This window comes from Macaca nemestrina, chromosome 5 (genome assembly GCF_043159975.1).
Source record: "Macaca nemestrina isolate mMacNem1 chromosome 5, mMacNem.hap1, whole genome shotgun sequence".
Classification (NCBI taxonomy): domain Eukaryota; kingdom Metazoa; phylum Chordata; class Mammalia; order Primates; family Cercopithecidae; genus Macaca; species Macaca nemestrina.
This window is the reverse complement of record NC_092129.1, coordinates 168623303-168644971: the sequence shown is the minus strand read 5'-3', so window position 1 is coordinate 168644971 and position 21669 is coordinate 168623303. Positions and strand designations below refer to the sequence as shown.

General features: G+C 49.3%; 1 protein-coding gene across 4 annotated transcripts in view; it reads left to right on the top strand.

Annotated features, from left to right (window-relative positions):
• The window catches only part of LOC105482474 (jumonji and AT-rich interaction domain containing 2), a 280037-nt gene that overhangs the window by 237719 nt on the left and 20649 nt on the right, over positions 1-21669 (top strand). For all 4 annotated transcript variants that reach the window (XM_011742588.3, XM_011742592.3, XM_071097587.1 and 1 more), the window contains 3 exons: positions 6174-6409; positions 14697-15735; positions 19147-19649. In XM_011742588.3, coding sequence (XP_011740890.2) covers positions 6174-6409; positions 14697-15735; positions 19147-19649 — 1778 coding nt within the window. The remainder of the gene's footprint in view (positions 1-6173; positions 6410-14696; positions 15736-19146; positions 19650-21669) is intronic.

The following is a 21669-nucleotide window of genomic DNA, read 5'->3' as shown; positions in this document are numbered from 1 at the left end:
TCTACTAAAAAATACAAAAAAAAAAAAAAAAAACTAGCCGGGTGAGGTGGCGGGCGCCTGTAGTCCCAGCTACTCAGGAGGCTGAGGCAGGAGAATGGCGTGAACCCGGGAGGCGGAGCTTGCAGTGAGCCGAGATCTGGCCATTGCACTCCAGCCTGGGTGACACAGCAAGACTCCGTCTCAAAAAAAAAAAAAAAAAAAAATCCTATGAAAAAAAGGGGCTAGCCCCAAAACTTACACAGTCACACAAGTGCTTTTCCCTAGAGATGATCATTGTATTTCTGTATATAGGAGAAGTGCTTTATGTATAATAGCATTTTGTCACACAAGGTGTATGTGCTCAGGGGCCATGATTCAGTCATACTCACTGTTTATATGACTTTATCAAGGTCATTCTTAAGTGAAACTGGCTCTCTTTTTTAACTGCTACTAATCCATGGTAGCAGGGATGAAATGCATATTAGATTAGTGTACAGTAGTTTGGTGCCATTGCCTTTGTTTATGCTAAGGTACCGGTGATTTCACCTGTATTTAAAAAATATATTTTGTTGAGATATAATTCACACATCATAGAATATACCCATTAAATGTACTGTAGCATGTATCAGTACTTCATTTCCTTTTTATGGCTAATACTTCATTGTCTAGATATACCACTTTATGCTTATCTAAATAAGTATCATGTGGATCTTCGGGGATTTCCCCCAATTTTTAACAATTAGTAATAATTCTGCTATGAATATTTGTGTACAAGTTTTTATGTGGACATATTTTTTATTTCCCTTGTGTACATTCCTGGAAATGGAATTGGTGGGTCATATGGGAACTCCTATGTTTCTCCTTTTGAGGAACTATCTGAAAAGGAGAAACCATTTTGCATTTCTGCCAGCAGTGTGTGAGGGTTACAGTGTCTCTACATCCTTGCAATCAGTCGTCATTATCCATCTTTACGGTATGATAATCATCCTAGTCGATATAAAGTGGTGTATCTCATTGTAGTTTTGATTTGCATTTCCGTTATAGTTAGCCTACCATTTTTCGTGCCTTCAGTGAAGATGTCTCCCCACTGTAAAGGCAAATAATGTCTTTGTATTATTATGAAATAGCTTCGACCCTAGCAGATCTCCTGCAAGGGTTTCTAGGTCCACTTAAAGGGTCTGTAAATCTCCGTTGAAATCCACTGATCTGGTCACGTGTCACCGGTGGAAAACCGGGAGGTGTGTTCAGTGTTCTCCTTTGAGATCCACTGATCTGGCCACACGTCACCGGTGGAAAACCCGGAGGTGTGTTCAGTGTTGTTCTCCTTTGAGATCCACTGATCTGGCCACACGTCACCGGTGGAAAACCGGGAGGTGTGTTCAGTGTTGTTCTTTGAGATCCACTGATCTGGCCACACATCACTGGTGGAAAACCCGGAGGTGTGTTCAGTGTTCTCCTTTGAGATCCACTGATCTGGCCACGTGTCACCGGTGGAAAACCGGGAGGTGTGTTCAGTGTTGTTCTTTGAGATCCACTGATCTGGCCACGTGTCACCGGTGGAAAACCGGGAGGTGTGTTCAGTGTTGTTCTCCTTTGAGATCCACTGATCTGGCCACGTGTCACCGGTGGAAAACAGGGAGGTGTGTTCAGTGTTCTCCTTTGAGATCCACTGATCTGGCCACGTGTCACCGGTGGAAAACCGGGAGGTGTGTTCAGTGTTGTTCTCCTTTGAGATCCACTGATCTGGCCATGCGTCACTGGTGGAAAACCGGGAGGTGTGTTCAGTGTTGTTCTCCTTTGAGATCCATTGATCTGGCCACACGTCACCGGTGGAAAACCCGGAGGTGTGTTCAGTGTTGTTCTTTGAGATCCACTGATCTGGCCACGTGTCACCGGTGGAAAACCGGGAGGTGTGTTCAGTGTTGTTCTCCTTTGAGATCCACTGATCTGGCCATGCGTCACTGGTGGAAAACCAGGAGGTGTGTTCAGTGTTGTTCTCCTTTGAGATCTATTGATCTGGCCACGTGTCACCGGTGGAAAACCCGGAGGTGTGTTCAGTGTTGTTCTCCTTTGAGATCCACTGATCTGGCCACGTGTCACTGGTGGAAAACCGGGAGGTGTGTTCAGTGTTGTTCTCCTTTGAGATCCACTGATCTGGCCACGTATCACCGGTGGAAAGCCGGGAGGTGTGTTCAGTGTTCTCCTTTGAGATCCACTGATCTGGCCACGCGTCACCGGTGGAAAACCGGGAGGTGTGTTCAGTGTTGTTCTCCTTTGAGATCCACTGATCTGGCCATGCGTCACCGGTGGAGTTCTCCTTTGAGATCCACTGATCTGGCCACGCATCACTGGTGGAAAACTGGGAGGTGTGTTCAGTGTTGTATTTCTTTTTGCTCAGGCAGGTGATTTGCTGCTCCTCTTTTTCCCATGAAAGTGACACTGGCAAGCGTTAGGAGGCACCTGGCTGCGCTGGACTTTGTCCCCAGACTCTGATTCATGGTCTGGCATGAGTCGGAGATGTAACAGGCATGGTCAGTGTGGACTAGTTAATGACCCAGAGGAGTAGGAGGTTGTATTGGGTCTTACTGAGACCAGCGTTTGTCTGCATTGAAGGCCTTCTTTATACTCTGCAGGGAGGGATATGAAGCAATTGAGATTTGCCCACAATCTGATTGTGCAGTAACCTGAGATGACGCTTTTAAACATGCAGTAATAATGTCTCCCAAATACTGTGTGCCTACTGAACCCCAGACATTGTGGTACATGTTCTACCTACAGGAACATCTGCTATCCCCAGTCTGTAGATGGGAAAACTAAGGATTAGATAACTTGCCCAGCTGCAAACAACAGAGCTGGGAATGAGCTGCAGATACTGTTTTGAAGGGTGGCAAACCTATACAATAATATTTTGTTAACTGAATAAAGAGAAGTAATTATAGAACTGGTGCTTCTTCATAGCAGGCCTCACCTTGAGACATGTCTTAATGGCAGGAGAAAGCACAGAGAAGTATGGAGGAGTATTGGAGATTAAAAAAAAAAAAACCAGTTACTTCCTGTGCTATATTTTAATAAGCTGTGTTCACTGCTTTAGAAAATTGGTGAACAGTCAAGAATTGCCTAGATTCATGTTCCCTTGGCTTGATTTTTAATCACATTGAAGTATGACTTCTTACGGATGTTGCTTTTAATTTGTCTTGAAAGCTAGCACAGATACTGCCAGCTTGGGCATGATTGATGGTTTCTGACAATGGGTAGTTACTTAGACTTAGAATAAATGCCAACCATTTGAAACTCTCCATTTTCTCTGTAACTGAGAGTATCCAGTAGAATCTTGTACAACATTGGATTGTATCCCGTATTTTGACGTGGCCTGGTCTTTCCTTCAGTATTTTAAAATCTATTCATCACTGGTGCTGGAACAAACTTTGAGATAAAGGTTCACAACTGACAATCCATACAGGGAAAATGTGAAATCTCCATCTTATACCATGACAATTGGACTAAAGAATTAAATCCAAGCAGTTTAATTATAAAACAATTAGAAGGAAACTTAGAAGATTATTTCACCATTTGAAAGCATGGGTGGTAGAATGAAGAAATGTTGATGAAAGGGTGCGTGCAAAGTTGGTTCGAGGGGAGGAAGAAAATCTGTAGATCTGGACAGCCTTGTGACTGGTCACTAATAATGTAGTGTATACTCCACAGTTGCTTATCTTAAATATTCTTAGCACAAAAGTGTATAAGGAGATTGGATATGGTAATTAGCTTGGTATAATCACTTTATACCTCTATTAAAAGGTCATATACTATAAACATACCATTTTAATTGTTATACTTTAATAAAACCGGGAGAAAATGTACAGAAGGATACGTTAAGCATTAAAGTAAGAAACTGAAATTTGTTAGCAGATTTGGCACCACAGCAAATGGAAAAGTAAATGGCAACAGAACGATATTTGCAGTTTATAGGGCATTAATGTAATTTAAAGGACTCCTAAAATTCAATGTGAGATTGAATGGCGGGGAAAAGGGAGTCTTCAAAAAGGACAGATAGGTAAGATGTTTTTCAGCTGTGTAGAGGAGGAAAGATTTGATTTCTCCTTCTGCAAGCCAATAGGAAGAGATTTACAGTTCAAAGGAGGAACAGTTTTCCCTTTCATCTGCTGCTGTGGGGGTGGGGGATTCTGCCTCAAGTTCTGCAAGTCCTGGTTGGGGTGGGGATGGCCTGGAGTTGCTCCAGTGAGTGCCGGATGGATGAGTGGACACAGTAACCTTTTGAAAACTCCCTCCGGCAGGATGATGGCTAAAAGATCACTATAGCTTCCCCTTGCTGATCTGCCTAAAGCAACCCAGGAGCAGGGTTTGCTTCCTCCTTCCCTGAAGAAACAGGCCCTGTCTGGACTGTTTGTGGGGAGTCTAGGCCTGTGGGTTCCAGAGAAATGGATGTGAAAGGCTCGTTTATTCCATGGGGAGGGGCGGTAAAGCAGAAGGATAAACCCATAACATTGGTATTTCTGATTTTCTGTAGAAACCCCGAGCATCCCTGTTCTCTTTTTGAAGTCTCTGCCTCGTGTGTAGGAAGCACCATGCACACTGGAAATTCTCACTTGTAGCCACCTGGGGTTTGGGGAGGGATGGGGTGGGCTTGGGAGGCAGGCTGACTTCATGTGCCAGGGATAGGTGGCATGGCCTGTGCCAGGCACTTACCCCCTCCATCTGTAAGTGTCCTGTCCAGTAGGGTTGTTCTGAGGATTCAGAGGCTCAGTGTACTTCAGGGCTTTAGCATAGTTCACCTGGCTTATAGGAAGCACTTAAGAAATATTAGCTATTAGCTTTTATTGCTGTTGTTGAATTTAGGAATAGAAAATGGATCTGGCTCAAAGCTCCATCACCCCTTTCTTCATCTCTGTTGTCACTGATATGTCAGATAAAGCAGCTCTGCCCCCAACCCATGCATGGCAGTAGCTCTCTGGCCTCAAAAAATGCATCTCTTTTAAATCTGAGAATAGACTTTCTTTTTTCTTTTCTTTTCTTTTTTTTTCTCTTCTCTTCTCTTTCTTTTCTTTTCCTTCCTTCCTCCCTTCCCTCTCTCCCTCCCTCCCTCCCTCCCTTCCCTCTCTCCCTTCCTTTTGTCACTCTCTGTCACCCAGGCTGGAGTGCAGTGCCATGATCTAAGCTCACTGCAAGCTCCGTCTCCCGGGTTCACACCATTCTCCTGCCTCAGGTGCCCGCCGCCATGCCCGGCTATATATATATATTTGTGTATATATATATATATTTTTTGTATTTTTGTAGAGATGGGGTTTCACCATGTTAGCCAGGATGGTCTCAGTCTCCTGACCTCATGATCCACCCGCTCTGGCCTCCCAAAGTGCTGGGGTTACAGGCGTGAGCCACGGTACCCAGCTGAGAATATACTTCCTTATTCTGGATCCCCTGTCTTTATATTCCAGGTGGTCATGTTCTTGGAATGAGACTGTGTTAAAAGTTTAAGTTCTTTTTCGTCAGGCATGATGTTGATACTTTGAGGGGTGCTGGAGTTTTCTGGTAGGGAGTTTTTAAAGAATGGATTTTTCCGTTGTTTTAGCTAAAGCACAAAATTCTTAATGGTTAGGGTTTTAAATTTAATTTTGTCTCTTGATGTTTAGGCTTCTTCCCATCATCTGCGTTCAGGTGCTGGCTGTTTTTTTTTTTTTTTTTTTTTTTTTTTTTTTTTTTTTTTTGAGAACATCTGACATTTGATGGTTGATTCTTTTTGACTTCAGGGAGTAGAGGTGTATTAGTCCATTCTTTATAGGTATTGCTATAAAGATAGTACCTGAGACTGGGTAATTTATAAAGGAAAGAGGTTAAAGGAACTCACAGGCTGGGGAGGTCTCAGGAAACTTACAGTCATTGGGGACGGCGAAGGGGAAACAAAGCACATCTTACGTGGCAGCAGGAATGAATAGAGCGTGAGGTGGGAAACACTTTTAAACCATCAAATCTCATGAGAATGCACTTGCTATCGCGAGAACAGCATGGGGAAAACTGCCTCCATGATCCAGTCACCTCCTTCCAGCTCCCTCCCTCACACATGGGGATTACAGCTGGACATGAGATTTGGGTGGGGACACAGAGCCAAACCATATCAGTAGTTTGCGTGGTAGTGGTCAAGGTAGTTACTTTTTTCTTGTTTTCTCCTTCCTTTCTAGTTTTCAATGGTTCCAGCAGGTCAACACGGGAGAAGGAACCTGTTCAAAAACACAAAAGCAAAGAGGCCACTCCCGCGAAGGAGAAGCACAGCGATCACCGGGCTGACAGCCGCCGGGAGCAGGCTTCAGCGAACCACCCCGCAGCGGCCCCCTCCACGGGTTCCTCGGCCAAGGGGCCCGCTGCCAACCATCACCACCCCCCTCTGCATCGGTCGGCTCAGGACTTACGGAAACAGGTAAAGTCCGGCAGGGGTGCCCACATGTGTGCCAGACCCCAGTTTCCCACTTCACTTCACCAAGCTCAAAATTCATCTTCAGAGGGCTCAAGAAGCAGGAAGTGATGCTCAGAAGCAAGACAGGGAGAGACAGAGCACACGTTTGCACGGGCTGCAGGCGCCTGCACCTTTTGTTCTGTGAAGATCCATCAGTTGGATTTGCATTCATCCCGGGGTGCCAGTGCATTCACCAACTGCATTCACCCAGAAAGGGCACTCACTTCCTTACTTAAGCCTTCTCCCTCCCACCCACCCACCCTGGGCTCCACATGAGCGGTAGAGTGGCAGGGAACATGTTTTTCTTAGGTTAGGTTTTGAAATAGGCCTGCAAATGGCATAGTTCTGTTAGTGGATGATCCTGGTCTACTTTTCCATTTTTTTTGATGTGACAAGTTACCATTTCACCACCTGGCCTTTGAAGCAGAATATGTGCATGCTGTGTGCACTGCCGAGCAGTCTGTGGAATTGGGTGTGGCTGGGTGGCACCTCTTCCACTGAAGGCATTTGAGTCCCAGGCCGTAGCATCCACAGAGTGCAGGTAGATGCCACCCTGACCACCACCTTGCCCCTGCCTGTCCCGCCCTGCCCCCCTTGGCCCCCTGGCCCCCAAGAGGGCCACAGATAAATGCCAGTCCTGGTCAGGCAGTTTTGAAGAATCCCTCAGGGCTTGGCCATTATTGCTGTCCAGATGTTCCCATTCCTGGATATTGATTTCTCACAACCCTAGGGATGAGTAGTGGGGATGAAGGCAGGTTCCTGCATGCACACAGCTGAGGGCTTGTCCCCCGGACAGGTGGCATTTCACTGATTCCTCGTGCTCCTGTTCCCCACTCCATTTTAACATCCGCTGAGTCATGGGATCATGGATGAGCTTTCCTCACAGAGTTAAACATACAGTGTTAAAATCTTCCCCAGAAAAACTGGAGGCTCTGATCCTTAAAGTAGCTTCAGAGGAAGTTATGGAGGGGATAGAAGGGATTTCCTGGCTGGCCGTGTTGCAGAGTGACTAGCATGGTCATTGTGTACATGGTTACTGTGGTGTGAACATACTTGACTTCATCTTGTGGTGGAGGTGGTCTTTCTCATTCTTGGTGATGTTGTGGATATTTCTCTCTGAATGTGAACATGTGACTGTAGTCACACACAGGCAGACAGGTATGTGTGCATGCACACGTGAACCTTTACCTAGCAAATAGTATGCAGTTGGTGGGGAGGTGGGCATGGCAAGAATACCCACCACATTGATGTTTTCACAGTCCACACACACCTAGCACGTATTAAACACTGGCCACTGTTGCCAAAACAGACCTCAGTTTTCCCAGAGGCAACAGGCATGGTGTGGAATTGGGCCATATCATGCGCTCACCTGGTGTCTGTCAACCGTTGGACCCCCGATTGTCAGCACTGGAGGCACAAAGCCCAGGGACGCACCGAGCTTTGGTCCTGGGTCTGTGATTCTTCACTCCTGTTCCTAATGCTTTTGGTCTGAGGGAGACGTGTACAGAACTCTGCAACCTAAGGTTTTTGCTCATGAAAGAGAACAGAATTAGAAGCAACCCAGAGAGAAAGAAAGACAGTGATTACACCATGTGACTGCATCCTGTTTTCCCAGGATCCTAGAGTAGGGTTAAGTTGATTGTTTGTTTTTGTTTATCTTCTATTCATCCCACTTTGCTTTTTTGAGTTTTTTGAGTTTACTTGTGGTAAAATTCTAATGGGCCACATCAGAACTTAAGGCCATATCCAGGTGAGCTTCCAGATCTTGCCTTTCTGCCCTGAGAACCCATCATCGGGATGGCGAGGCAGGAATGAAGGGTGGCAGAGGACCTGAGTCATGTACATGTGACTGTTCACATTCTCATGCACGGACAGACATGGGTGCACACACCCTCTTGCGCGGTCACGAACGGGGGTGCGTGGGATACGCCTGTCGTCTCAGCTGGTCAGAGCTCACTCTCAGCACTTGCCCTTCATTCAGTTCAAGGTTTCCCTTTGTTAAGGGGATGAGAGGAATTAGCACAGTTGGACAGCGTAAAGAGCTGAGGAGGAACAGCAAGTACCGCCTTAGCCTGGGATGGCCCTGCCTGCCTCCGTGCTCCATGGCATGTTTGTGTGACCTGTTCCCTGTGCAGGATCTGAGGTGCAGGAAAGAGGTCCTGGGGTGCCTCTCACACAGCAGTCCTCTGAGTTAGTGCAGGAAGCTCAGCTGCTTCCAGGGCTCAGGGTAGAGTCCTTGCAGGTAACGCCATATGCTCATGCAGGGCAGGGATCCTCTCCTGTCACCCTTTCCCCACTTTCTCCCTCTTCCCTCTCCTCCTGCCTCCCTGTTCCAGTCTAACCAGCCCAGATGGGATGACCCATGGCTCTAGATTCTAATTTGGCTGTGACCCTGACCTTCAATGAGTCTTGAGATGTGATATTTAACCTTCCTGGGCCCTGTTATTCTTTTGGAGCCAGTCTTACCAACTCCTTGCACAGGGACATTGTGAGAAATAAAAGGGAAATTTTCAAACCTCCAGATCCTATTAGTTAAATACTCTGAAAATAAGGTCAATAAAAGCAAATTGTAGATTCCCTTGTGACTGCTTGATGCAAATGATTAGACTGTGACCTTTCATCTTTTCAACTGCATGAAAGATGTGGGCCCAGAGGATACTCTGATCTTTCATTTCAAATATGATATTTAGGGGTTTTTTTTGGTTATTGTTCAGCTTAAAAGAAAGCATAAATGAGACTGTATGAAATGTGGAGGGATATAATTTTTAGGGGGTGCTGCTGAGAAGTCCCTTTGCCCTGCTTGCTCTAATGAACTGTGTAGGGGCACACACCTGTCTGCCGAGTCTAAAACCACTTCCCCTCCTGCATACTGGGTAATACTGTCTGATAGTGTGTGCCATTTATGGAGTCCCTAGAACCTGAGAGTTAGAACACACCAGTGCATACACCTTTTTCTTGGTGAGAGGGCTCTGACCGACCGTTTACTCTCGATAATACCAAATGAGCTGTCTTTGTCATGGAATGCATGTGCCTGTAAAACATTGCAGTTGTCACAGGGCTGGGATTGCCCCTGGGTAATAATTTGGTTGTCTGGTAAAGGGTCTCGCCAAGGAGCAAATGGTGTTTTTCTGTTGCTTTCCTGCAGTAGTACATCTGCTTACATGCGGTGACAGAAAGTAACAAGTTTAGGGGATGGTGCAACAAACGAGCTTTATTCCTAGCAAGGGTTTTGAAGTATTAGTTTTCCAAGAGAGTCATGAGCAGGTTTTGTACTTGTATAGAAATCTGTGTGGTTTATAAGCCAGGATATTGGACCAGATGTGGCCACATGTGATTCTCATTTCTTATGCTGAGGCTGAGTGTGAGAAGAAAATGATCAACTGGCTCATCCGTGGGTTTTGCAGGACCTTACACTGAGCTAGGCCACCGTCACTGAAGAGGTTTCCATATGAAAACGGACAGGCGTTGCAGAAAAGTCCTGCCTTGGTAAGATTCAGAGAGCGCCAAGGAATTGAGAATATTCTTTTAAAGTTCTGGAAAATACGACTGTCGAGAAGGAAACCTAGAAAATCGTATTAGTTTTTAAAAATGTTTAAGGTTTTCTTCTCATGACATCATTTTGTCATTTGAACTGCACTTGCTGGTGGTGTGGTATTTGTGACTCACTTACATTGCCTTCAATGGGAGGAGAGGTTGTAGGTACATCTAGATTTCCTGGTAGAACCCAGGCATCTCTTTAGAGCATGTTCCCCTTGGCCTTGGATAGAAGGCTCCTGCCCACGTGCTGCTGCGGTCAGTGTTTGAGCAGGCTGCTCCTCCCCTTCCATAACTCACTGTCTGTCCAGTGCATTTTGCTTCTGTTCAGGCTCTTTGTTTTTGATTCAAGTTTGAAAGTGCAAATGGACTATACCCAGCCACCAACTGTTTCTCTCTCTGGGCTCTGGCTCTGTTTTGAAAGGCTGGCAGAGGCCTCGGCTCAACGGCTCCCTCTCGTGGGAAAGAAGAGCGTGCCAGTGAATCTGAGGTTGAACTGAGGACAGCATCGTAATCTTGAGCGACTACAACATTTTTGCTTAGTTAACCAAAAACATCAGAGTCATTTCTCATCTTCTGCTCTGCCTTGGAACTGCATGTTTCTCCTTTTCATCTGTCATCATATTGAGTTGATTTAAATATTGTGTGTGTCGATGGTGAGGTGGAGAAAAACCAATAAGGGTGGAGGGGAGGGATTTTATATTCTTAAAGCAAGCACACAGAGTGTGGACCGGGTACAGTTTTTTAAGATGGAATTTCCATTATTAAAAACAAAGGTAGGAACGTTTGATGTCCCAGGCTTTCATATCTCTCACCTTATATCCCTTGTGCAAGAAGAATGAGATATTGTTGCAAGTACTCATCTGGCTGAATGTAACTTGAAAATGCTCTCAACCTTGCCTGTTAAATTGAAACCATTCTTTTATGACTAGGAGGGGTTGCTCTAATACCTCATGGCCGTGTGCCTGGGATCAAAGACACGAGCGACGGATGGCTGTGGGTCAAGGAGCACACGCTGCAGACACCTCACTTTCTGCAGAGCTGGGTTGGGGGTAGGGGGCAATGGGCCAAGAAGCCAGAAATCCACAACAGAGCTGAGAGAAGGAGCAGCTTCAAGCGCCGCTCAGCTGAAATGTATTGTCATTCAGTGGAGGGCCCTGCTGTAGCCCACCACGGCGCTAATTCCTCAGCGAGCTCAGATGACTTCTTGTGTGTGCTCTTACGTGGAATCCCTCAGGACGGGCAGCAGTGACCTTCCTTGTAGTGCACTGGCTGCATAACTGGGGTTTTAATTGATACAGATAGAGGTGGGTTGGGGGAGACCTTCGATAGCAAGGTAAGACAATGCCTTCCTCCATTCTTTTGTTTTCTTTTGTACTGATTAAGCGTTGGCTCCTTAGAGACAAGTCCAGGCCAGGAAAAGGGGTGTCTTTTTGTTAGATTGGTGGGTCCCGGGTTTCCCCACAACGGTGGTGCTGGCTGAGTTGTTGGTTCTGTTTTATTTCTCCCTTTTAGGACACATGGAGCAGCTTGAGGGGGCAGGACTGCTTCGCGTGTTAGCTTGTCAGCTCCTCTGTGGCCTCTCGTGGTGGGCCTAGAACACGGACCCTCCGGGTGTCGAGGGGGAAGACAGCCAGTAACACTTGCCCTTTTCAGTCTTTGTAATTTATTTGTTTGAACTTCGCTGTTCTGTGTTGTGGGTGAGATCCGTCTAGTCGTTGAGCTTGTTACATGGGCGTGCGTGTGTGATATCTGGGTGGATACTGTTGAAGATAACTGTTATAATAGTAAGAAGGAAAATAGTGCAACTCATTTTCTTATAAAGCAAGTTATTTGAATGTACACCTTGCCAATAATTCAGTATTTAGTTTTTCAGAAAGATGTAAATAAGGTGTTCCTTTTGCCATTGAAGATAGTGATATATAGAATTCAGCTGTGTAGAAAATTTACTTCCCTGTAGCATTGCTAGCCATGAACTCAGGTGCCCCCGAGAAGCCAGAATGGATGGAACCAAAGGCCTTACACTCTTACTTCAGATAGAATATGAGAGACATAGCGCTCTGGCATTTGCACAGGGGTGTTAGGGAAGGGCAGGGTGCATGGATTTGCGGCAACACAGCCATCTGGGGCTTTTAAACACCAATTAGTACAGAATCTAGAGGGAAGGGCTTTACATTATTTTGAAGCTCCCCCAAGGGTTTTAGGGGTGCCAGGTTTGGAAAACACTGAACTAAACCTCAGCAAGTAGTGGTGGCTGATGCCTGAACCTCACAGGAGTTGGTTATGTCTGGCACCGTCTGGAGTTTGCCATTTTGACTGGCGATTCCCCATCTGTAGGAAGAGATGATCACAGCTGCATCGTGTAGTCAGTCTCCTTAAGGAGACTCTTGTGCTGGGAATGGGGGTGAAACAGACTGCACCCCTACAGGTTAACAGGAGACTGAGCCAACTGTAGAGGTGTTGTCTTCCACTGTCTGAACCCGAGATAGAGCCCTTCACTGAGGTTCCTGACCCTACCCCCGCCCCCGGCTTTGTTGCTGGAAATAAAGATCAGCCCCAGCTGGAGTTTACTATTTGCTTTTGTTTTTCTAAATGTTTTGTCTTGTTTTGGTTTTAGTGGAAGCATTTGAAAGAACAATTAAAACTAGGAGATTTGCATTCCTCACTATACCTCCTCTTGCAGATTAATGGCACTTACCAGGGAATATTTCTGTCTGTTCTTACCCCTGGTTTTATAAGTCTGTTTTAAATTTATCATTGCCAGGTGCTTTTTTCCTCTCCAAAAGGGTTTCCCATTATTTATTCCAGACCCTGTCTGGCAGTCCCACTTTTTTTTTTAATAGGGTGACTCCTGGTTTAGGAGCCTGAGTGTGATTGCTGGGCCTTCCCTTCTGCCTCTTCATGGGGCCTGAGATCCTGGCTCCAAGAATGAGGTCTCCCTGGGGCTGGCTTCTAAGAGATGATGTCCTACCAAGAATTTGTGGCTTTGATTGGACTGTATTTAACTGGTGGCATATAGAGAAATACAGGTCTTAGTGGCTTCTTTCCTTTTCGATTTTTATAAACTTCACTGATACCTCATTCAGTGCTTCCAAGCGCGGTCCCCAGGTCAGCGCACAGCATCACCTGGGACCTGGTTAGAAACGCACATTCTCAGCCCCATCCCAGACCCTCTGACTTGGACGCTGTGCGGGTAGGGCCCAGTGATCTGTTTACATCAGCCCTGTAGGGGATGCTGAGAGCCGCTGGTTTGGATGCGTTTGGGAAGTTTCATCCCACACCCCACCCCCACTTGAGGTAACTGCTTATTCCTGGGCCAGGCCTAGGTTTAGTACAAAGGTCACTAAGACTCATTACCTGCCATCTGGGGACCTTCGTCCCCATGTGAGGGCAGCCTGCACAGCCTTGTGGTGGCACTGGTGTTTCAGTGCCCTCTTGGCCATCACTGCGTGAGGCCAGCTCTCCTGACCAGGAGGTTCAGGCTCCCCCGACCCTGGCATCTTCCTCTCAGGGGCTGTTGGGGAGAAGAGGGGGCTCGTGTTTCTGTTCCGTGTTTCTCAGTAATTGTGTGATTTTTAGGCTTCTTCCTTTGGAGATGGTGGTGGTTATAAAACCCTGAAGTCCCTGACTTTAAACTCATATCATAGGTGGAAAGTAATGCCCAAGTTGTTAAGTGGTGGGTCAGTGGCTACATCGTGACACGGAGAAGACATCTCCTCAAAACCAGCATGTCCGGCAGCAGCCCATTGGGGTCCCTTCATCATTCTTGTTTGAAGCCTGTGCATTTATGGTGTCTGCCATTGTCGCTCCCCATTTTCTGTGACATTTGTGTGTCCCAGGATTACCGTGGCGTCCAAGCTGTAAGACTGCCTCTGTTTGCCCAGGTCCCATAGAACCCAATGGAAAGTTTGTCCAGGGTGGGAAAATATGTGGGAAAGTTTGTAAAGGTTGGGAAAATATAGGAAGCACGTGTGCAGATGAGGGTTGGCATGTGTTGCTCACCAGTGAGGTCGGGGCATCCCTCTTCCATCCAGCCTGTTCCTGTCCAGGGCTTGTCTCCACAAGGAAAGCAGACGGCAGCTGCTGACAGTTTGCAGCCACACCTCCGGGCCCGGCCTGCCACCCGGAGCCAAACCACATGGGCACTGCTGTTCTTTTCCTTCCATAGTATTTTTGTTTTCCTTCTTTTTTTAGCCACATAGATTTCTAAATCCTGTGGGCAGGTCGTGCTGCTATGTGGAGCACAGAAATAGCAGACATGACTTTTCTTGGAACAGGGATGTGTGTGTGTGTCTGTCTCCACTTCCCCCAAGGAAGCAGGATCTTGCTGTCATCAACTCTTAGAAGCTCAGGACAGGTGATTGTCTGGCACGTGGGGAGGTCTTCATTGTGAAACACCAGATTTCCTGGAAGAGCCATGAGAACGTGAAAATACACACAGGAAACCCGGCTAGGAAGTGCCTGGGGCAGGCTGCATACTTTTGTGAAGAAGGATAGGTGTATAGTGGATTCCGAAAGTGGACATCGCTGCTTAATTCTTGGATGTGTATTTTGCTTCTCTTTGCTGGCATTTCCACATCTCTTCTTATCACAAACAGGCTGCTGGTGTTCTGTTCATCCCCAGCATCCAGGGCCCTTTCTCACGGGTGGGCCCGTCGTTTTCGTGGCAGGTACTAATTCTGCGTTTTTTTCCGCCTCTGCTTCTGCTGCTCCACAGGTTTCTAAGGTAAATGGAGTCACTCGAATGTCATCTCTGGGTGCAGGTGCAACCAGTGCCAAAAAGATGCGCGAGGTCAGACCTTCACCATCCAAAACTGTGAAGTACACTGCCACGGTGACGAAGGGGGCTGTCACATACACCAAAGCCAAGAGAGAACTGGTCAAGGACACCAAACCCAATCACCACAAGCCCAGTTCCGCTGTCAACCACACAATCTCAGGGAAAACTGAAAGTAGCAATGCAAAAACCCGCAAACAGGTGCTATCCCTCGGGGGGGCGTCCAAGTCCACCGGGCCCGCCGTCAATGGCCTCAAGGTCAGTGGCAGGTTGAACCCAAAGTCATGCACTAAGGAGGTTGGGGGGCGGCAGCTGCGGGAGGGCCTGCAGCTGCGGGAGGGGCTGCGGAACTCCAAGAGGAGACTGGAAGAGGCACACCAGGCGGAGAAGCCACAGTCGCCCCCCAAGAAGATGAAAGGGGCGGCTGGCCCCGCAGAAGGCCCTGGTAAGAAGGCCCCGGCCGAGAAAGGTCTGCTGAACGGACACGTGAAGAAGGAAGTGCCGGAGCGCAGTCTGGAGAGGAATCGGCCGAAGCGGGCCACAGCCGGGAAGAGCACGCCAGGCAGACAAGCACATGGCAAGGCGGACGGCGCCTCCTGTGAAAATCGTTCTACCTCGCAACCGGAGTCCGTGCACAAGCCGCAGGACTCGGGAAAGGCCGAGAAGGGCGGCGGCAAGGCCGGGTGGGCGGCCATGGACGAGATCCCTGTCCTTAGGCCCTCCGCCAAGGAGTTCCACGACCCGCTCATCTACATCGAGTCGGTCCGCGCTCAGGTGGAGAAGTTCGGGATGTGCAGGGTGATCCCCCCTCCAGACTGGCGGCCCGAGTGCAAGCTCAACGATGAGATGCGGTTTGTCACGCAGATTCAGCACATCCACAAGCTGGGCCGGCGCTGGGGCCCCAATGTGCAGCGGCTGGCCTGCATCAAGAAGCACCTCAAATCTCAGGGCATCACCATGGACGAGCTCCCGCTCATAGGTAGGTCTGGGCTGGGGGGTGGGGGGAGTGTCCCTGCCTGCCCCAGATCCCTGCAGTTCCCTCACAGTCTTCACGTTCTCTTCCCTTGCAGAAGCTCCAGTTCGGCTCCCCTGTCTCGGGAGTAGTGGGCTTCTCAGCTCATTCCCCCTGCAGCCCTTCTTCCCAGGTCCTGGGCGTTGGTGGCAGGACAAGAATGGTATTGAGCTTGGATCTGGGGTGGGCCCCTTGCTTCCCCTGGGCTGTCAACTTCTACCCACAACTGCTGGAGTCAGAGCAGGGGCCAGGGGGTCAGTGGGGAACGCTGCCCCTCTGGATTCTGCTAGACTGCCACTGCAAAGCGCCACTGACTGTTGATCTTACAACAGACCTTCCTCACAGTTCTGGAGGCTGGAAGCCCAAGGTCTAGGGGCCGGCAGGGTTGGTTTCTCCCAGGGCCTTCCTCCTTGGCTTGTGGATGGCTGGTTTCTCCCTGTGTCCTCACAGGGTCCTGCCTCTGTGTGTGTCTGTGTCTTTGGATTAGGGCCCATCCTACTGACCTCATTCTAACATAATTACCCCTTTGAAGACCCTGTCTCTAAATTCATTCATGTCCTGAGGTACTGGGGGTCAGGGCTTCAACATATGAATTTGGAGGGTGCACCATGCAGCCCATAGCCCTCTAGGGTCCTGCAGGACATTTTTTATCCTGCTCAGCCTTGTCTCTTCTTCTTCTTCGTTTTTCCTTGAGCTTCAGTTTCTCTGGCGATGTTGTCAAGGCCACAGGTCAGGGGATCTGTTGACATTTTTTCTGAGACTAGGTGCAGCTCTGGCTGGGGCTGTTGCAAACTTGTCACAGTGGATCCTTAGCGAATGCATATTTGGGCTGTCATGTAGACCCTTGCTCCTCGGGGTGGGCTGCAGGCAGAGACTCCTCTTGGGTTCCCCTGTAGCTCTCCTTCCCGGTCATCCTCTCTTGAGTCCTGGCACTGGGGACACAGGGCGAGAATGAACTTGCCCTGTTAAGGCTAAGTGGGTTCTGTGCAGTGAGGTGCATCCAGGTAAGGTTGCAACCCCCATTAGTCTAGACCCATGGGAGGAAACAGGCCACACCTCCATTTTGGAGATCCTGAATTTTCAAAGGCATGGAGACATGTAGCCATCATTTAAGTGTCAGGGATTTGGCAGCAAGATAGGCTTCCAGGCAGGATGGAGGTTCAGTGGTTCCCCTCAGCAGGTGCCTGCTAGGGCTGATGCCTGAGTAACAGTCACCTTAACTTGCAGGAGTTGTTGGTTTGTGCTCTGCTGTTGGGAATGGCACGTGACAGGCAGCAGTGCAGGGAGCAGACTTTGCACATGCGTGCACCCACGCCTGCTGACCACGTCCCGTGACTGCTTGGGACACGGTGACTGAGTCAGTGATGGAACCGCACTGAGTCCTCCTGCCTTTGGAGACCTGCAGACAGGAGGGAAACATTCTGAGTTTCCCTACTCTGCTAGGTGGATGATGGAGCCTCGAGAGCACACTTGACATCGTAGCGACAGCCCCTTTTGTTTAGAGTAGGTTTTTCTTTACCCTTGACTCCCATACCCTGGGACAGAAGCCATACGGTGCCTCCCTGTGCTGTGCTTGTTGCCGTCTCCCAGAAGTCTAAGGCATCTGACGTTCTGTCCGAGGGGTACTGACTTGCTTACGACCCAGCAAGACCTCAGGGCTGGGGGTCTGAGCTCAGCCATCTGACAGTGGTAGAAACTTAATAACTTTGAAGTAATAGCCTGAAATCCACCCCAGCGGATGTGCCTTCTGCCTCTGTGCAGGTTCACTTCCACCGTAGGCCCCAGGGAGCCGCTGTGCCGCTGGTGGGAGTTGGGTGGGGAAGGGGCTTGGCCATGTAGCTGCCTCAAGGCCCTGAATGGGAGTGATCACAGTGGGTGAGGATTCCATGAAGAGTTCTTGCAAGCGCTGTGTGATTTTCGGGTGCTCTTGCATTATAATCTACTTAGAGTGAAATATGAAAGTGTGGATTTCCTCCCTTCTCTGACCTGTGTTCTGAGTCACGCGTACGGTGGAGGACTTGTTCTGGTTGGGGACTGGTTTTGGTGCCTACCTCTGTAAGTTGAGACCGGGCCCACCTGCCCTGGAGGGAAGAACTCCCGATTGTCAGCCGGAGACCCACCTTGAGTCCCACCTGGGACTCTGGGAGTCTGTGGGACCTGGAGTGAGTTGTGGAGTCTCTGGTCTTAGGTCCCTCCTGTCAAGGCTGGGGACAGTTTCCTCAGTGATGTTACCCTCACCCCCCTGTTCCCCACAACCACATCAGCCCACTGTCCTGCCACTTAGTGTGAGTGGAATTCAGGCTCTGTGTCCCCATCCCTGGTCTTGCTGATGTGCCGGGAACTCGCTCTCTTGTGTGTGCTCTGTCTGCCGAGGTGGTTCAGACGCTTCACCTGGTGGGTCCGGCCATGCTTGGTGTGTGCAGGGACCCTGCCTGGACTGGATCCATGCACACTTTGCCTTTTATTACTTAAAAACAATATTACTTAAAAACAACATATCCCCACACTCTAAAGATTTAAAATGTTATTAATTTATACTCTGTTTGGCATTTTGTTGATGATTATTTTGGAAAATCCCTCCCGCCCCCCTTTCTTTATTTGGCCCGACAAAGGTTGCTTTTTCCATTCCCATCTAGAAAAGCCACCGGGCGTGCATTAAAACCTGTCCAGGTTTGATGCGCATTTGCGCTGGTCTGTGACCTGATCAGGAAGGGCACTGAGCACCAGCTTACACACTGAGAAGCAGCCCACTGTCTGGATGGGCGAGGGATGAGGCTAAGGCACAGATGTACTGCCCTGTGTCCTCACGTGGGTGTTGCTCTTTGCTCTGGAAATCCGGCGGGATTGAAAATAAACTAACTTTGTGTGAGTGGGTGGATGGGTGGAGTGAGTGGGTGGGTGGGATTTGGGAGTTGGTAGCAAGTATGTGTGAAAGCTATTCCAGGTGACACTGGGCTGTGGGTGCAGCCAGGACCCCTGCCCGCTCCTCACTGGGGAGCTGGTCTTCTCATGACACCTGCCTCCATGTGAGAAGGCATGCGCCAGTACATGGCACACTGTGATGTTCCTCCCTGTATGTCCGTTTGGCTAGCTCGCTTCCTCTTCAGCCAAGCCCCAGCTTAAATGCTGCCTCCTCAGATGCTCCCCACCTAAAATGGTAGTCCCTTTTTCCACGTGGCCGTAGCATATGGCCGTGACCCATCATTGTGTAACGCCCCCGTCTCTGTAGACTAGAAGCCTGCTGTTCGCCGCTCTCTCCCCAGAGCCTGTCAGAGTCCTGGCTCATAGTAGGAGTTCAAGAATTACAGGTTGAATGAGGAACATCTTGTTCGTGTCCCTTTCACTGACTGTCCCGTTTTATCCCCTTCGCCGTCCCAGGGGGCTGCGAGCTCGACCTGGCCTGCTTTTTCCGGCTGATTAATGAGATGGGCGGAATGCAGCAAGTGACTGACCTCAAAAAATGGAACAAACTAGCAGACATGCTGCGCATCCCCAGAACTGCCCAGGACCGGCTGGCCAAGCTGCAGGAGGCCTACTGCCAGTACCTGCTCTCCTATGACTCCCTGTCCCCTGAGGAGCACCGGCGGCTGGAGAAGGAAGTGCTGATGGAAAAGGAGATCTTGGAGAAGCGCAAGGGACCGCTGGAAGGCCACACAGAGAATGACCACCACAAGTTCCACCCTCTGCCCCGCTTCGAGCCCAAGAATGGGCTCATCCATGGCGTGGCCCCCAGGAACGGCTTCCGCAGCAAGCTCAAGGAGGTGGGCCAGGCCCAGCTGAAGACCGGCCGGCGGCGACTCTTCGCTCAGGAAAAAGAAGTGGTCAAGGAGGAGGAGGAGGACAAAGGCGTCCTTAATGACTTCCACAAGTGCATCTATAAGGTAGGGGCCTCCGTAGAGCAGCCAACCCCAGCTGCAGGAGTGCGGGAGGAATGACAGAGGAAGTGGGGCATGCTGTGCACTGGACGGCGCGTTCTCTGACTCCCTGGTGTGATGAAGGAGGGGCGGGCCACTGTGCTGGGTGAGGGTGTTGACTTAGTCCACTTGTGCTGCTGAACTACTACAGACTGGGGAATTTGTAATGAACAGAAATGCATTGGCTCATGGTTGTAGAGCCTGGGAAGTCCAATATCAAGGAACCTAGTGAGGGCCTTCTGGGTGCATTGATGGAACATTGATGCAAGGTGGGGCAGCAAGAGACCCGGTGAGGGAGGGGAAGTCCACTCCACGAAGACACCACGAGTCTCTTCCTGCCCGCCCAGGGCCTCGGGTTTCCTTTTCATTAACTGGCTTGCGTGTGCGTGTTGCGTGCAGGGATATGCCAGGGATAAGTACCTGGGCTGCGTGCTTTGTTTCCCCTGCATCCCCAGTTCTGTCTCATCCTGGTACTTGACAGCTGCCCAAACCCAGCTGAACTTTTCACTGGCTGGACCCTCAGTGGACGCTGCTCGCTTGTTTTCTCTGCCTCCTCATTTCCATCTGCTCACCTCACTGCCAGCCCAGCGTTGCCAGGTCCTCTCCGTGGAGGGCTATCCCTGATAAAGCCATCAAAATGAATCTCACCATTCACACGCTGTGGAGGGAAGAGTTGGGGATAAACCAGCAAACTGAAACGCGCAGCGTTTCCCCATCTCCGCCAGGTCTCACTGCAGCACAGTCATCCTGAGGAGACTCACCCCTCCAAGAAGCAAGGGAGGCAGAGTCCGTGGCTCTCCTCTTGGCAGCCCTCCCAGCTGGCCTGGCTCTGAAGCAAGGCTTGGGGCTTCCTCCCTTCTCCAGCCTGCCAGTGGGTAGCGGAGCACCTGGGGCCCAGCCGGCCGAGCCCAGCTAAGTTGCAGTCTCTGCTGAATTGCCTGGCACGTGCGTGTCCTCTGCGGTTCCAGCTCTGGATTCGCTGGGAGGGAAGTGTTCTCTGCTCCAGCCCTCATGAGCCTGGTGGGGGCGTGTGGCTAGTGGGTTTCTGCTGCACTGGGAACTGGCTGTTGGTTATCGCTAAGCTCTGCCATACCCTCAGGTGCCCATGACTTCCTGACTGCAGGCTCTGGCCTGGCCTTGTAGTTGAGGCAATGCAGGCTTCTGATTCCATCACATATCTTAGAAATACAGAGGAAGAGTTGACTTGACCCCTGGCGTTGCTGCTTCACTTTAAGTCCAGGCCCTGCAGACCCGCCTCAGGCTGCATCTCAAATACTTGCACACTTCTCTGGAAAGAGATACTCAGTTTTTCTGACCTGAGACCCTGAGAGGGTTTGGGTCCCTTTTACCTGAGTGTCCTCTCCCATTGCCTAAGGCTGCCTGGTGGCGATGCGGTGTGGGGGTTGCAGGATGCAGCCTGCCAAGACACAAGTGCCTTGTATTTGACTTCATAAATGTTCTTAAGAGAAAGTGTGACCCAGAGACTTTAAGCTCTGGGGAATTTTATTTGGTGTTTCCTGAATGTTTTACTGAGAAGCCTTTGTCAGGTAAAGCCACTCACTCCTGTGACTCTGAATAGCCAACTGGTGAAATGAGAAACTGTCAACGTTTTTACTTTTTACTGAGGAAGGCCAATTCTGTGAGCGTATGTTTGATCCGAAAAAGAGGTTTGGATTTTTAAAAACTCACCCTGTCAAGGATATTTCTAGATTTCATCACGGAAATGTACTGGAGCTCTGCGTGGTGGCCATGGCGACGCCCCTAGGCAGCCATGTGCCCACGGGGTGGGGACCCTGCTTGCGCAACTGTGGCACTGGTGTCCTGGCTGCTGACTTTTGTGTGCTGGTGTCATCCTCACCTTCGCTCATTGCACTCTGCCTTGGTGCAAAATTCAGTCCCTCCTTGTAGTTACCTTTTTTATGTTACAAGAAGCAAACCATTGGGAGCGGCTTAGAATTTGCATGGAAGTATGTTCCTGTAGTTAGAA